The 14,885-nt window shown below is 40.7% G+C and overlaps 2 protein-coding genes across 2 annotated transcripts in view; one reads left to right on the top strand and one right to left on the bottom strand.

Annotated features, from left to right (window-relative positions):
* The first annotated feature begins 5,422 nt into the window (after positions 1-5,422).
* Positions 5,423-7,197, top strand: nkx6.2 (NK6 homeobox 2). Its single transcript, XM_034551765.1, has 3 exons — positions 5,423-5,855; positions 6,499-6,671; positions 6,949-7,197. The coding sequence occupies exons 1-3, from the start codon at positions 5,423-5,425 to the stop codon at positions 7,195-7,197; spliced, it is 855 nt and encodes a 284-aa protein (XP_034407656.1).
* Positions 7,198-11,405: 4,208 nt separating this feature from the next.
* LOC117743862 (inositol polyphosphate-5-phosphatase A) overlaps positions 11,406-14,885 on the bottom strand; it is a 132,500-nt gene continuing 129,020 nt past the window's right edge. Inside the window, exons 15-16 of the mRNA XM_034551764.1 lie at positions 12,406-12,493; positions 11,406-12,147 (exon numbers count right to left, since the gene is read on the bottom strand). Of these exons, the coding sequence (XP_034407655.1) occupies positions 12,413-12,493 (81 nt within the window). The 3' untranslated portion in view covers positions 11,406-12,147; positions 12,406-12,412. The remainder of the gene's footprint in view (positions 12,148-12,405; positions 12,494-14,885) is intronic.

Genomic DNA, 14,885 nt, shown 5'->3' with positions numbered 1-14,885 from the left:
GGCGGCACCCCGGGCGACCCCAGGTCCCTGTGTTCCATCCGCGCCCCGGCCGATCCCAGCTCCCTGTGTCCCGGCTCCAGCTCCCCGTGTTCCGGCTCCCCATGTCCCGGCGCCACCCTGGCCGACTCCAGCTCCCCGTGTCCCGTCACCGCCGCTCCCGGCTCCAGTGCCCCGCTCTCCTGAGACCGGTCCCCCGGAGCCCTGCTCTCCTGAGCCCGGTCCCCCAGAGTCCCGTTCCTGTCCTCCGGGACGCCCCTCGGAGCGCGTCCGTCCGCCTGTTGGTCGTCCTCCGGCCCGCCCCCCGGACTGCTTATTCCGTGCCCTAGGCTCACCTCCACCCTCCCTAGGTGAACTTCTTTAGATGGGAGGTCTGGAATCTCCTTGAGAAGAGAGTACTGTAACACCCCGTTAGTTCTGTGCATGTCTCTCCAGTGTCTGTTAATTACTCATTCCTTCACCTGCCCTCAGCCATTCCTCTGCCTCCTTAATTACTCATGCCCTACACCTGTGGTTTCCCCCCTTGTATATACTCCCATTCTTTCCCTTGTCCCCTGACAGATTGTTGTGTTCGTTGTGTTGTTTAGTCATGTTGTAGATTCCATGTGTTTAGTCCATGCTGTCTAGTCCCTGTTGTTCTTTCGTGTGACTTCACCTTCCAGCCTGAGTTTTTCCATGTGATTTCTTCTGAGTAAAAGTTCTTTTGTTTCACGTACCTGGACTCCTGCCTATTCTCTCTGCGGCTGAGCCTTACCTTACCACCTGTGTGATAAGAACCAGGCAACCATGTTTGGAAGATTAAACATTGTATTACACTAAAATTCACTGAGATTATGACTCAGATTAAATTGAGATTGAGATCACTAGCCGGCCTGTGTGCTATATGAGTAATAAAGGCTAATTCTGAATGTTTTTTGATACCGTATACACTTTGTGGAAGATGAAATACAACATTTTAAATACTTTAATGCATAGATGAAACATAATGGACCTGTACTTCTCCATTTTGTTTTCATTTCAGTTCATTTGAAAACAATAATGAAAATTACATTTATTTTGAAACGGTTGGATGAGGACACGATTGAATTGTTACAGTGCCTCCATGAACTATTCATTATTGGGCTACAAATGACAATCTCCAATATATGATCTGGCGACATCCGTTCTGGCCTACTGGAGAAACATTTCTGCCAATAGATTCCCCTAAATCTATTGGCAAATTTGACTAATATTTGCAGTGTGTTTTTAAAAAGTGTTGTATCGAATGTAATGAATGGATGACATTGGTCTACCAGCTCTAGATGCTTTGGATGTAAAAAAAACAGAAACATGTTTGACATGTGAATTGTAAATACACACGTGATAAAATAAATACATTCAATGTAGCATTGAACACCTGTTTTTAATAGTCTATGAAAATAATTCTATTCCAGTAATATTACTGGCTAATGACTGAAATTCAGTGATGTCATTTAATTAAATAATCAATGTGCAATTGGAGAAACCAACTGTGTTGGCCTCTGTGACTGTCGTGTATTTTTTGTATTGTTGTTTTATTATTTTTTTACTTAATTATAATGTGTGCAACTCATGCACTTAAGGGCCAGTCTTTTATTTTGTTTTGAGTTCTGTTGACAAGTTTTCAACTGCATGTATGTATTTTTCTAGTTCATTTTCGTTTGAAACTCAGTGTTCAGCATTCTCGATGAGAAACAAACTGAAGTGTAACAGCTTTGATACACAAAACCTTGCCATGTCATTAGAAGGATTAACCATCACATGGTTTCTAACTTAATTTAGTTGTAATTTAGAGATGTTTGTATTCGTTCCACATTCCACACTTAATTTGGGCAGAATTCATCATATCACAAATAGTTTTTTGGGGGGCCTTTTCATGAGTATCTATACATAGTGTTCCTACAGCTTCTAAATAAATTCAATAGAGAGTAATAACTCAAGTATCAGCTGGTTTGATCATGATCGTTTTTCTTTCACCCAGAGAAGGTTGTTGCGCACGTCTCAACTTCTTCAGATGGTTTCAGATTGTGCCACAAGAGGGCGCTCTTGGATAAATGATACAGGGTTATGTTGCTGTCCTGCACTCACTAAATTACATATAATCACATATTTGAAAAGGAGCCCTCAGTCCTTTTTCTACCATTTTACTTTCCAACGGGTGTTTCAAGGGAAAGACTGTAGATTTACTGACAACAATAAATACATGTTTTACATTCTAACTGATTAAACTCGTGACATTCTACGATTGCTTTAAAAATAATAACACTATTTTAAGATTGATTAGTATTGTAGATTTTCATTATGTTGTTTACTTTTGTTGTCATTTAGATTGCACCTGTGTGTATTGGTTTAACGTGTACGGTCATTGTGTTCACTGTTTAAAGGACAGAAGGACAGGGAGGCAGTGAGTGGCAATGAAGCAGCTGAACGCCTCGGTGACTCGGAGCAGATCTACTGACTGCAACAAGCGTCTTTTTGTCCAAACATCTGCTTATCTTCCCCGTCACTGCTCTGTCAATTCCCATTCGTGTCGAGGTTAGGCTCAGATAAGATTATCTTTACGCTGTTTATTAACCAATTTCCCCTTCAATGGTGGGACAAAAAGGCCTGCGGTATGCGCCATCAGCAGGCCAACAAGCCATTATTAAAAATCACAATAGTATTTAGCACATAAATTAGGCTTATATTCATCTGGACTGTGCTGTGAGCAAAATGTTCACATTTTACGACAACAATTTGAATAGATGATAATAAAATTATTTTTTCGACTAGTTGTAAAGGTTAAAGCTTGTATTTGTATTTGTTGTTATTCTAGTTAGAATAATAACTAGCAATAATATATTATTATTATTATTATTATTGATGTTGTTGTTGTTATTGCTGTTATCATTATTATTTGTATATTTTAATTATTGTGGTTGATATTGTTGTTATTATTTCTTATTTTTTGATCATCTTTAAAAAACAATAATGTAAGTGTCAGTCAATAGTTTGGTGTTAACTCATGGAACTAAATGTTATTTTATTGGCTTCAGAATTTTCCCAGTAATTATCTGTCAAGATTGTTACCCTCCATTTGTTTAGTCGACGACATGTCTATTTTCTCTAATATATTCAAGTTTGAGACATTACAATTTAAATTACTCGTGATTTTACGAGACAAAAATTCAAATCATTCATTATGTTAAATTGCGATTATGGTTTTACGGTGACGGGCTGTTTGGCAGCTCTCGTCTTTGGCTTTAGATGAACTGGAAAAAGTGCCAATCGTTCTGCCATTGATCTCACACTGGGTCAGCCAGTACAGCTGCTTTATTTAACTCACTCACATTTTACAAAAAAAACCGACAGAGATTGAACAACGGTTGTCAGATTGACTATTTATAAATTAGCCATAGGAAAATATGTATATACTGTGTATATTTGTTTGCTTCAAAAAAGCTTCTCCTCTGATCATTTTAGAAAGACTTTAACAAGGTGATAAAAAAACAATATATGATCAGGGGAGAATACACGAATTTGAATTAGAAATAGAGGGCTATTTGCAGAATTAGAAAACGTGTGGAGGCTGCTGCATCCCTTCAACTTGAAGAAATACAGTCAATGAATGAATCACCTCGCGTTGGAAAAAAAGAAAAGAAAACCCTTTTAAAATCCACAATCTTTCCCCCGGTGAGCAAATGGACATCAAGATGCATTTGCTGAAGCCTTTCAAATGCTAACGTGGCCATATTTCACTCTTACAACCTTCTCACATCTCCATAAATACAGCACTCAGAGTGATGACTGGAGGCCGGACGCCTTTTCTCACACTTTCCCCGTAATAACGCAGTTTGTCTAAAAACACGGATTATCTCACTCTTATAACACATTTTAAAAAACAAGCTCTGTCCTTTAAAGAGTGTATACTCTGCTTTGATTCGCTCATCTCAAATAATGTCTCTTTTATTTCAGATATCTGATGAAACAAACTGAAAAGACGTCATATAATATTCCTGATGGGAATAAAGTGAGTGAATCTTCTTCTTTGAGAGTAGATTGTAACGCGCGCTGGAATAACTCAGTTTATTCATTTATCATTCTCCAAAGAATCTGATCAGCTTGTGTAGATGAAATAAACAACACGCCGACCGGTTGAAAAGCCCATACCCCATATCATATCAAAGATATTAACAACAATACATATTTAAATAGCCTAGTAAAAAAGAAAATCACGTTGAATTCTTTTTTTTCTTCCCTGGATTGGTCTTTGAAATGTAATCTTCAATCTCCAAACATTATGAGTCCCCCACCCTCCCCCTCCTCGCCGAGTCCCGTGTCTACTTTAATATACTCACACTGTCTGCGGTAACAGCTTATAATGTAAATGTATATTCTTTGTCTTATGTGGAAACAATGATTTCCACGGCTGTGAGACGCATCATTAACAGCACAGCTAAAGATCCTAATAGAGTGTGGCATGTTGGTGCATTCAAGATCTCATCTGACACCCCGAATTCCACAAAAGCAAAGGCTTTGTGCAACTTTCGAGAGGTTTCAGTCGAGGATGAATAACAGTTGTATTTTCTTTTCCATGGTGGAGCTTTTTGCTTTTGCGTGTTAGAACACATTTAAAGTGTCTAGTGCAAATATTAAAAAACAAGTATAAAAAATAAGTGGACTACGTGTATAAAGCCTGGGCCTTTAAATAACAGCGTAAGCCATATTAGCTTACTTTTCTTTCGCCTGTGCCCGCTCTGAAACGTCAGTCGTCCGCAACATGGATCACATCTATCATAAACAAATCCCGTCAGTCCTTATAACCACCGAGTGGGTCGTACGCAGTTGCGCTGGAAGCTACGATTTCCGACAGCAAGTCAAGGCAGCAGCCGTCCAGCAAGGATGCAAGTTGTGAAGCAGCAGAGTCTCTGTCTCCTCCAATCAGAGCGCAGCCTCACTCAGCCCGGTCCAATGGGAATAGCGCGCGTGCAGGTGGCTACGCTATTATCAGCGGGTCCCGCTTCACTCCCAGTCTAGAGCGAGTCAATTTATGGAAAGACAAGTCGACCCTTTAATGGTTCCCATCAAAACCACTAAAAACATCATCAGACCGGCCGACTTCCAAGAGGATTCCTGTGGCGGACGCATGCAGCCTTCTCCCAGCTGAAAACCGAAACCAACACGCGGAGAGACATTTTGTGGGAGTTTTGTCCGACCGTTTCACTTCCCACGAGAGAAGAGAAGTTCGCTTTTGCTCAAGTTTATTTCCACTTCTTCCTTCTCCGGGATACTTTTACAGAAGGTGGCAGAAGTGGCCCGGCTCCTGAATATCACCGGTCCGCTCTGCGCCTTTATTTACTCTTAAATATATATTTTTTTATCCCCGGTTTATTTTTATCCAGGCGAGTTTGGTGGTTAATGTTCACAAATGTTAGCGGTCGGGCAAATGGAGGCTAACCGGCAGAGTGCGTTCGTCCTGGGCAGCACCCCGCTGGCGGCGTTGCACAACATGACCGAGATGAAGACGTCCCTATTCCCGTATTCGCTGCAGCAGAGCCCGGCGGGCTTCAAGATGCCCCCGCTCTCTTGCCTCAACTCCCACATGGCCTTGGGGACCCCGCACGGAATAAGCGACATCCTGGGAAGACCCATCACCACGGCCGGACAGCTGCTCTCCGGGTTCCCCAGGATAAACGGCCTGTCCAACACCGCGGCCGCAGCTGCTGCAGCGGGGATGTACTTCAGCCCGGCGATGTCGCGGTACCCGAAGCCTCTGGCCGAGTTGCCGGGGAGGGCGCCCATCTTCTGGCCTGGGGTGATGCAGGGTTCTCCCTGGAGGGACCCGCGGGTTCACTGTCCTAGTAAGTCCCGCTCGACTGCCTCTTTGCTTGGACACTTTTAGAGGTAGTTTTTGAATTGTTTAAATTCAGAAAAACTCAAACTAAATAACAACTCCTGTGGGGTCATAGAATGTTGCTCGTGGTTTAAGACATAATTTCGGCCTGTAAAAGGGCCTGCCAACACACACACACACACACACACACAAACAAACAAACAAACAAACAAACAAACAAACACCTTATACACGGTGATCACATTATCTAAATCTGTTATAATGAATTTTATAAAAAGAGACACGTGTTGGCCACAAAGGCTTTTGAGCATCACAGACACTGAAAGTTCTAGATATAACATTCAATTAGAATGTGATAGTTGGCAGGACTTTCAAACTTGTATATATATATATATATATATATATATATATATATATATATATATATATTAAAAAATAGTCATATTAAAAAATAGTCATATTAAAGCCATCGTATAGTTTTGTCAGTATCTCACCATCTTCCTCAGACACACGTTGTAGGAATATTTGACGCTCATTTTGAATTGACTTATGAAAGCATGCAATTAAAAAAGAAAATAAAGAATGACTAAAATGGTCTAAAGTTCCACTATGTATACATAACCACAGCTCCCGTTGTTTCCTTCTTCCAGGTCAAGTTAATATGATGTTGGACAAGGACGGAAAGAAGAAACACTCCAGACCGACCTTTTCAGGACAGCAGATTTTTGCACTGGAAAAAACTTTCGAGCAGACGAAATACCTGGCTGGCCCGGAGAGAGCCCGCCTGGCTTACTCTTTAGGGATGACCGAGAGTCAAGTCAAGGTACAAAACAAACAACAAAACCTATTTTGGCATATTTGGCAAATGTGGAAGATGTTGTTACTTTATCTGCAATCTGTAAAATTCCACTTTTTGGAGAAAAAGTTATTTGTGAACATGACATATTCATAATTCAGATTATTGTTGTTTTTATTGACGTTGTTATAGTCATTGATATTGTTGTTGTTTTTTATTGTGCTTTTTTTTATTACTTGTTCATTACTGGACCTGTTGAGCATCTCTCTCTCTCTCTCTCCTTCTCTCCCCCTCTCCTCCACAGGTCTGGTTTCAAAACAGGAGGACCAAATGGCGGAAGAGACACGCGGCGGAAATGGCCACGGCCAAGAAGAAGCACGACTCGGAGACGGAGAAGATGAAGGAGAGCTCGGACAACGAGGACGACGACGAGTACAACAAGCCGCTGGACCCGAATTCGGACGACGAGAAAATCACGAGACTGTTGAAAAAGCACAAGGCCACCAACCTGGCGCTGATCAGCCCCTGCAGTAACAGCTCGGACACCTTGTGATGCGTGGGAGGAGGAGGAAGAGGAAGGGCAAACGGGTCCAACAGAGACTTGTCGCGCTCTTTCTAACCCCCTTTCCACATGACACTGCGAAACATGCGGCTTTGTGCTCAGGCAGAGCGAGAGAATGTGTCAAAAAAAAAAAAAAAAAGCCGAATGTGCGCCCAGACGCACGAAAAGACGCAGAAACATGGACGCATCCAAACCCACTTACAGACACCGCAAACACGGAGCTATGACTCCTGTCAGAACACGGACTTCACGAAGGCTGATGATGATGACACGTTCACGCCACGCTGAAAAGACACGAACAATGTTGGGATGAGGAATGTTTTTTGGCGACGGAAATCTGTTTTTAATCGCGCGCGCGCACGCGCACACACGTACACACAAAAAAACTGGAGTTATAACAACATGTGTCAATGTAAACAAAAATAGTTAACACACACACTCAAACACAATCCGGATCAGTGTTGGCCCTATTTGGTGTGACTTGTATTCCACAAGTAACGCTGCTTTGCGTTACTTGTGCAGTTTTAATTCACCCACACTTGTTCCTCCTCTCCACCTCTCACACAATGTTCGCAACATTTGCGAGCCAACGAGGCCGCGCGTTTCTCTCTGAGGGAGACGTTTGAACGCCCATGTTAATTGGTTGACTCATAATATTTTCATATGGAGAGAAACAAAAGAAAAATATCCATTTATTTTCCACTGCGCGTAAAAGGAAGATCACACCGCTTTAGGGAACATGCTTGGTTTTGTGCTGACTGTAAGCGTTTGAATGGAACTGATTTGTTTGGCGGCCAAACTCTGATCCGGATCCCATGACGCATGTTTAAAGTGGTGTGAACGGGCCTGTGATGCTTCTGGAGCTCAGTTTAACCAGGGTATCACTGACCTAAAAGAAAAAGAGGTGGGAGAATAAAAATGGTTGGGGGGAGATGAATGTGTGCTGCAGCCTAAAGATGAGATTGTATATATTTTTTACTGAATAAGTTATGTCGTTTTCAGCCAGTGGAGACATGGAAGCCCGGGCGCGCTTATATGCCCTCTCAGATAAACCTGCTGCTTCGTATTTTCTTTTTTCTTTTCCTTTCCTGCAGAGTAACGGCGCCTGTTTTTCCTCCACGTTTTCGATTCAGTACCGGCACACAAATGTATAGACTCTACATGCTGTAAATAATCCCCGTTAAAGGACAGCTTGTTTTAACGACATCGCAGCGCACACTTGTTTCCTTTTTTGTTTCCCTTTGGAGGGAAGTTTCATGATTGACCTCGTCACGCAGCGGGAACGACAAGTGGACCATCGTTTTTGTTGGAATTAAAGAGAGTATTATTGCTTCCGGGAAGGTTATCGGAAGAAGAAGAAAAAAACACTTTGTATTATGAATAAATTATTTAACAAGCATTTTTGTTTTGTTATTGGTTTGGTTTTAATGTATGGGCTTAATATAAATTAAAGATAAATTCATGACTATCAATAATTGAATTTCATTGTTGGCAACCATTATGCTTTTATAGGATTCCTGCCGATTTAATAAAAGTCTGCAGGGCAATACAAGGAACTCAAAATAATAATATTAATAATAATGTCACGATTCATTTTATTGATAAAGCGTTCATAAAACATCGTCGTTGTTTATTAAAAATGTCAATTTAACTTTTCCAATAAGGCTTCAAATTACATAAAGGAGGAAATATTCTAGACTATTATTATTACTCAAATTATTATCATTACTATAGACAGCTGTTTGCTTTTTTATAAATCAAAGCGGAAAATGTCCCTTAACAAGTCAGTCGGCCGGTTCTCTTAAGAATGGATTTATTTTGCAGTCATCTGAATTTTTTCTCAACTTCTTATTAATGAGCTCTTTTGCAGCCAGAGAAGACGACCCGCAGAGCCGAGGTCCTCGTTAATAATCTTCAGTAAATGATGATGTTCATAATGTTTTGTGTAAACGGTTCATACCCAGTAAAGTGGAGCCCCTTAAACAGACGAGCTCCCCCTCTGTCTCTCAGGTGGTACTACATGTTTGATTTTGTTTGTATATTGTGTCAATGGCAGCTTCCTGCACCGTGACTTCTGGGCCAATCAGTAACGAACAGTCATGAAATCAAAATCCCATTTAGGAATCTCTATATGACGTGAACACCTGGTGGCACGTAAGGAGGCACCTAATGAAGACAGAGAAGAAACAAACAATTCTTCCATAGATAATTATTAGCAGATGCATTTTAAATGTGCCTTTCTTACTGTGATCATGCAGGCTAATACTCCAGCAGCACAGTATTGATGATGCCTTCATTGTACCAGTCATATTTTTCCTTTAAAACATTTTTCTTGGTTTGAATATCTATATTAATATGATTCATATAAGTGTATCCAATATATATATATATATATATAATATATAATAAGTTAGGAGGTGATTCGAATTCAAAATGGTTCGAATTCTGGATGGTTACATTTACTAAAAGGTTTAGTATGAAGTATATTGCTCACTTAAATTACACAACCAGCTAAACATGGATTTTTCTGCGCCTCGCCTCTCTTTAAATGGACTTCAGCTCAAGATATAAAAAAAGGCCCGTTGATTGCCTTATACATTAGTCAGCAAGAAGGGGTAATATATTCTTAACTGAGTAAAAACATCGTAGGCTACGGGAATATGAGCCGCTGCATATCAATATAACATAACAATATCCCGAGTGAAGTCGATAATACAAACACTAATCCTCCAGGAATATCTTTGTTTCTCTTTTTCGTCGCAGGCCCATTTTAAGCCAATTAAAGCTCGTGTCACACTGCCGCTCCCTGGTGAAAAACGAGCAGGAAATGTGTAATCCTCGCCCCTGTTGGTATCACTCCATAACACCGATGTAATAATACACTCATAAAACACTGGTGACTACGCAGAGGGCTAATTGACGGAGACCCTTATTTTGTAGTAAAGAGGTAAAAACGAGAGGCAATGAGGACAAACAGCCGTTGAGCTCTAATGGTTTTTTATTGCTTGAGAACTGCATCACCTACAGCAGAGGACCAGCCGTCCGGAAAGGGGGCCAGAATAAAATCTCTATCAGCTTTTATATAAGATGGAGTGAAAAAATAACAACCGCAAACCAAACACCTGCAGCTTATGCTCCTACAGTAAACCTACAATGACAAGGAGGAACGAAAACAAGCAGGCCTTTTGCTAACAAGAAAGAAGAAAAATTAACTGTGCCTATAAACCAAATCACACAAGACAACATTAATTCTGCGGCAGGCACAAAATCGTTTCCACTTGCAATGATTTAGAAGAAAAAATAAATAAAAATCAAGCAGGATCAATCTGACGGCTGAAATGTTTAGTGTAGTAAATTAAATCGATAAAAAAAGAAACCATGGCGTCTCCAGTCGCCTCTTTAATGCTCAACTTATTTAGCAATGAAGGCTGCTGAAGGTTACACACAAAACAAAAAAGGTTTTCCTGGCTTCCCCCCACCCCAACACATTTAGAGTTTCTCTCTATTATTATTTTGTTTACAGCAACACCTTTACCATCTGACATATTATATAACTCTTACACACTCCATTTTTGTGTAGGATACTTGGCACCATAATGCAGTAACAAATTAACAACAAACACAAATCTGTTAACATTTTAAGGATACTCGAGCCTATCTAAAAATATCACATCCAGAACCATAATATTATAGAAATAAGTTAAGAGTAAGAATAATAATAACATAATGTGCTATATATATATGTGTGTGTGTGTATATATATATATATATATATATATATATATATATATATATATATATATATATATATATATATATATATATATATATTATCGTATATACTTGCATGGTCTATGGCAATGCTTAAAACATTCTTGGATAGGCAATAAATCACGGAACAGCTCCTCTCCTATACCCCGCTGACTGATTCAAAGGTCACTGCGGCGGCAGGAACTCCCAAACAGTCGCTCCGTCCGCTCGCAACTTCAGCATAAACATTTTGGTAAGAATCATAAATTATCTCTTTTAAAAAGTACAGTATATAAAACGAGAGACTCGATGTGTCAGGCATGGCAGTGTGTTGTGCACACAACGACAAAAACAAAACAGTATTTATTTTTATATACTGTATATATATATATATATATATATATATATATATATATATATATATATTTATAAATAAAAAAATTGTCGGGATGAACAGAAGAAGCTCTGTTTATTCTGACTAATAAGGACCACAAAGTTTGGTCGTATAAAGAGAACGGCACTAAAACCATTAACAATTCTATGTTATACTATCCAATGTACAAATAAACCTAACAATATAGATATACAACTCTTTTTTTGTGCTTTTTCTTTTTGCATTACACTTTTCTTAAAACACCTTACACACTGTGTGGAAAGTAGCTTCTATACACAGAGGCAGACCTAAAAATGGCAAGTATGGTGTCTAAAAGAATGTAGTAGGACTGATTTCAATTAGAGTTTTGGCAATGAGGTTGTGTGGCATGGAAAAGGGTCGTCCCTCCTTTTTTTCGTCTCTCCTTTTCTTTCTTCTTCTCTAGGGAATTAGGTTGCATGGCAACAGTGAGGTCAGCGATGTGTGTCTTGTCTGGAGCCGGGGCCCTCGGGTGCTCGTCCACATCTCAACTAGTGTTTTATGGAGAGTGAAAACGGTTTTCTTACAGATGAGGTGTCAGGACAACTGCAACTGGTCAGCACTGCCGAAAAACTTTGTCTAGGTTCTTCAGTGTATGCTTGTACGTGTGTGTGTGTGCGTGCGTGCGTGTGTGTGTGCGTCTGTGAGTGAGTGTATGTGCGTGTGTGTGCGTGTGTGCGTGTGTGTGTGTGTGTGTGTGTGTGTGTGTGTTGGTGTCCTGTCTCTCACAGAGGCGCTTCACGGAATGAATATCTTCTCCCCCTTTTGGCAACACTTCCCTGTCGAGAGGGGAAAAAAAATATTATTTTTAATTCAGAAATACCAAGTTGTCATTTCAATCATAGAATATGACTTGATGCTAACTTTTTATGTGAATTTTAAATTCTTATTATAGCACAAGATGCAGTAAGTTTGTAAGTAAATGTCTTAAAATGACTGAAGCATTTTAATCATTTCCTGATGTCTTATTATTTTTTTGCCAAATCAAAGCAAACAATGGTGGGAATTATAATAAAGGAAAAAAAAATAATATTTACCACGACATCACTGCACCACACAACACTTGTGCTTATTTGCATTAGGTTTACCTGCCCCCGCTGTTATTCGGAAGGACAGGAAGACGGGCTGGTAGGAGGGGTGGGGGGACAGACAGAGACATAAATGCAGTTTAAAAAAACAAAAACAAAACAAGACTCTGTTAATACTCTCTGGGACCAGCGGGAGCTCCTCCCCCTCTCCCCTCCGAGCACCGGTGTCACGCAGGTTAAACTCACATACCAGTGAGGTGCATTTTTGGGCCAGCGTGCTAACGACGTTGGACATTTTCTTAAACATAGCTCGCTGTGATTTCGGCGGGAGTGTGCGGCCGGGAGGTGAGGGCCGCCGGAGGACCGGGTCACCTTGCACACACACGTTACCGTCTGTGTCACGCCGAGGATTGATGAAAGGCCTGACTTGAGGCGCCTCTCTGACATGGCGGAGACTGGAGCGACGGTGCTAAACACTTTACAGTCAGCTTTAAAAGGAGAAGAAGAAGAAAAGAAAAAAACTCTGACTTCTCTTCCATTTCTTCAAGTTGTTCCCGTAACGTGCACCTTTAAATACGGGTTGACTGCTGGAGAGGGAATGGGAGCTGCAGGATTGGACATTTGTACCCTGCAAATGTATTTATATTGTTATTGTTGATCGCAAGGATGATGGTTCCCTCGACAATGGGGTTTTTCCATTGGGTTTTAGATTAATTCATTGTTATGCAGATGATACTCAATTATATTTATCGATCAAACCAGAGGAGACCAACCAGCTCGCTAAAATCCAAGCATGTATTAAAGACATAAAAACATGGATGACCTGCAACTTCCTGATGTTAAACAAAACTGAAGTTATTTTACTCGGCCCTGAACACCTCAGAGATCAATTATCTGGTGATGTGGTTTCTGTAAATGGCATTGCCCTGGCATCCAACACCACTGTAAAGAATCTTTGACCGGGATTTGTCCTTTAACTCCCACGTGAAGCAAATCTCAAGGACTGCATTTTTTCATCTACGTAACATTTACAAAATCAGGCACATCTTGTCTAAAAAAGATGCAGAAAAACCGGTTCACGCGTTTGTTACTTCTAGACTAGATAAAACTGCAACTCCGTATTATCAGGCTGCTCTAATAAGTCTCTTAAATCCCTCCAGTTGATCCAGAATGCTGCAGCTCGTGTACTGACAAAAACTAAGAAAAGAGATCACATTACTCCTGTATTAGCTGCTCTGCACTGGCTCCCTGTAAAATCAAGAATCACATTTAAAATTCTTCCCTTCACCTACAACGCCTTGATTGGTGACGCACCACCATATCTTAAGGAATTTGTAGTACCATATTGCCCCACTAGAGAGCTGCGCTCACTAAATGCGGGGCTACTTGTGGTTCCTAGAGTCCTAAAAAGTAGGATGGGAGCAAGAGCCTTCAGTTATAAAGCTCCTCTTTTATGGAACCAGTTTCCACTTTCAGTCCGGGAGGCAGACACAGTCATCTTATTGAAGAGTAGACTTAAGACTTTCCTCTTTAATAGCACTTATAGTTAGGGCTGAATCAGGTTTGCCCTGGTCCAGCCCCTAGATATGCTGCTATAGGCTTATAGGCTGCTGGGGGATGTTTTAGGATACACTGAGCACCTATATCCTCTTCTCTCTCTACTTATGGATGAATTTACATCTCTCCATTGCACCTTACTTCACGTCTCATAGGGTCCATTGGACCTGGCTGTGTCTGATGCCTCCTAACTGGTGAGCCGGCCTCCTGCCATGGCCCTGCTGATGCGCCCCGCCCCCCCTCCTCTCTACCTCCTTCCGTTTCATGGATTGTCGAGGTCTGGATCGTGGTCCATGCCTACTACGAAAGGGTTTTTTCTATTGATCCGATGTGAGGTCCTGGGACAGGGTATGTGTACAGATTGTAAAGCCATCTGAGGCAAATTCATAATTTGTGATATTGGGCTGTAGAAAATAAACTGAATTAAATTGAATTGAATTATTGCAGAAAATAAGCATACTTTTCCGATACCTTTTTGTTCAATGGGATAATCTCCACACGTACACCACTTCTAGGATTTGTGAAGCGTGAAGTCGGCAGAAGTTAAGCGCCAATGCGGTGCTATGCAAAAACTTCAGCACGGTCACATGACCACCACCAAGCCAAATTTGTAATCTCGGACTTGTACGTGTGTAATGGAGTATTTTTAGATCATAGTATTTCTGCTTAAGTGGAAAATCTGAGTTATTCTACTCTCTTTTGCTGGAAATTAAACAACTACTGAAAATAAAAGCGCTTAGACTTAATGAGATATTTGTTGATAAGTTAAATAAAATCAATGCAGGTGCGCCTTTCACGGACATTAATAGCCTTGTACAGTTGTGACAGATGTTCAGTAAGACAAACAGCTCTTGTTGAGAGGAGGCTGCCCTTTTTCCATTTGTAGGAATCAAACCCAGAATCAGATGCCAATGAACAGTTTGATCACAACA

This window comes from Cyclopterus lumpus, chromosome 15 (assembly GCF_009769545.1).
Source record: "Cyclopterus lumpus isolate fCycLum1 chromosome 15, fCycLum1.pri, whole genome shotgun sequence".
NCBI lineage: Eukaryota > Metazoa > Chordata > Actinopteri > Perciformes > Cyclopteridae > Cyclopterus > Cyclopterus lumpus.
This window is presented reverse-complemented; position numbering and strand designations above follow the sequence as displayed.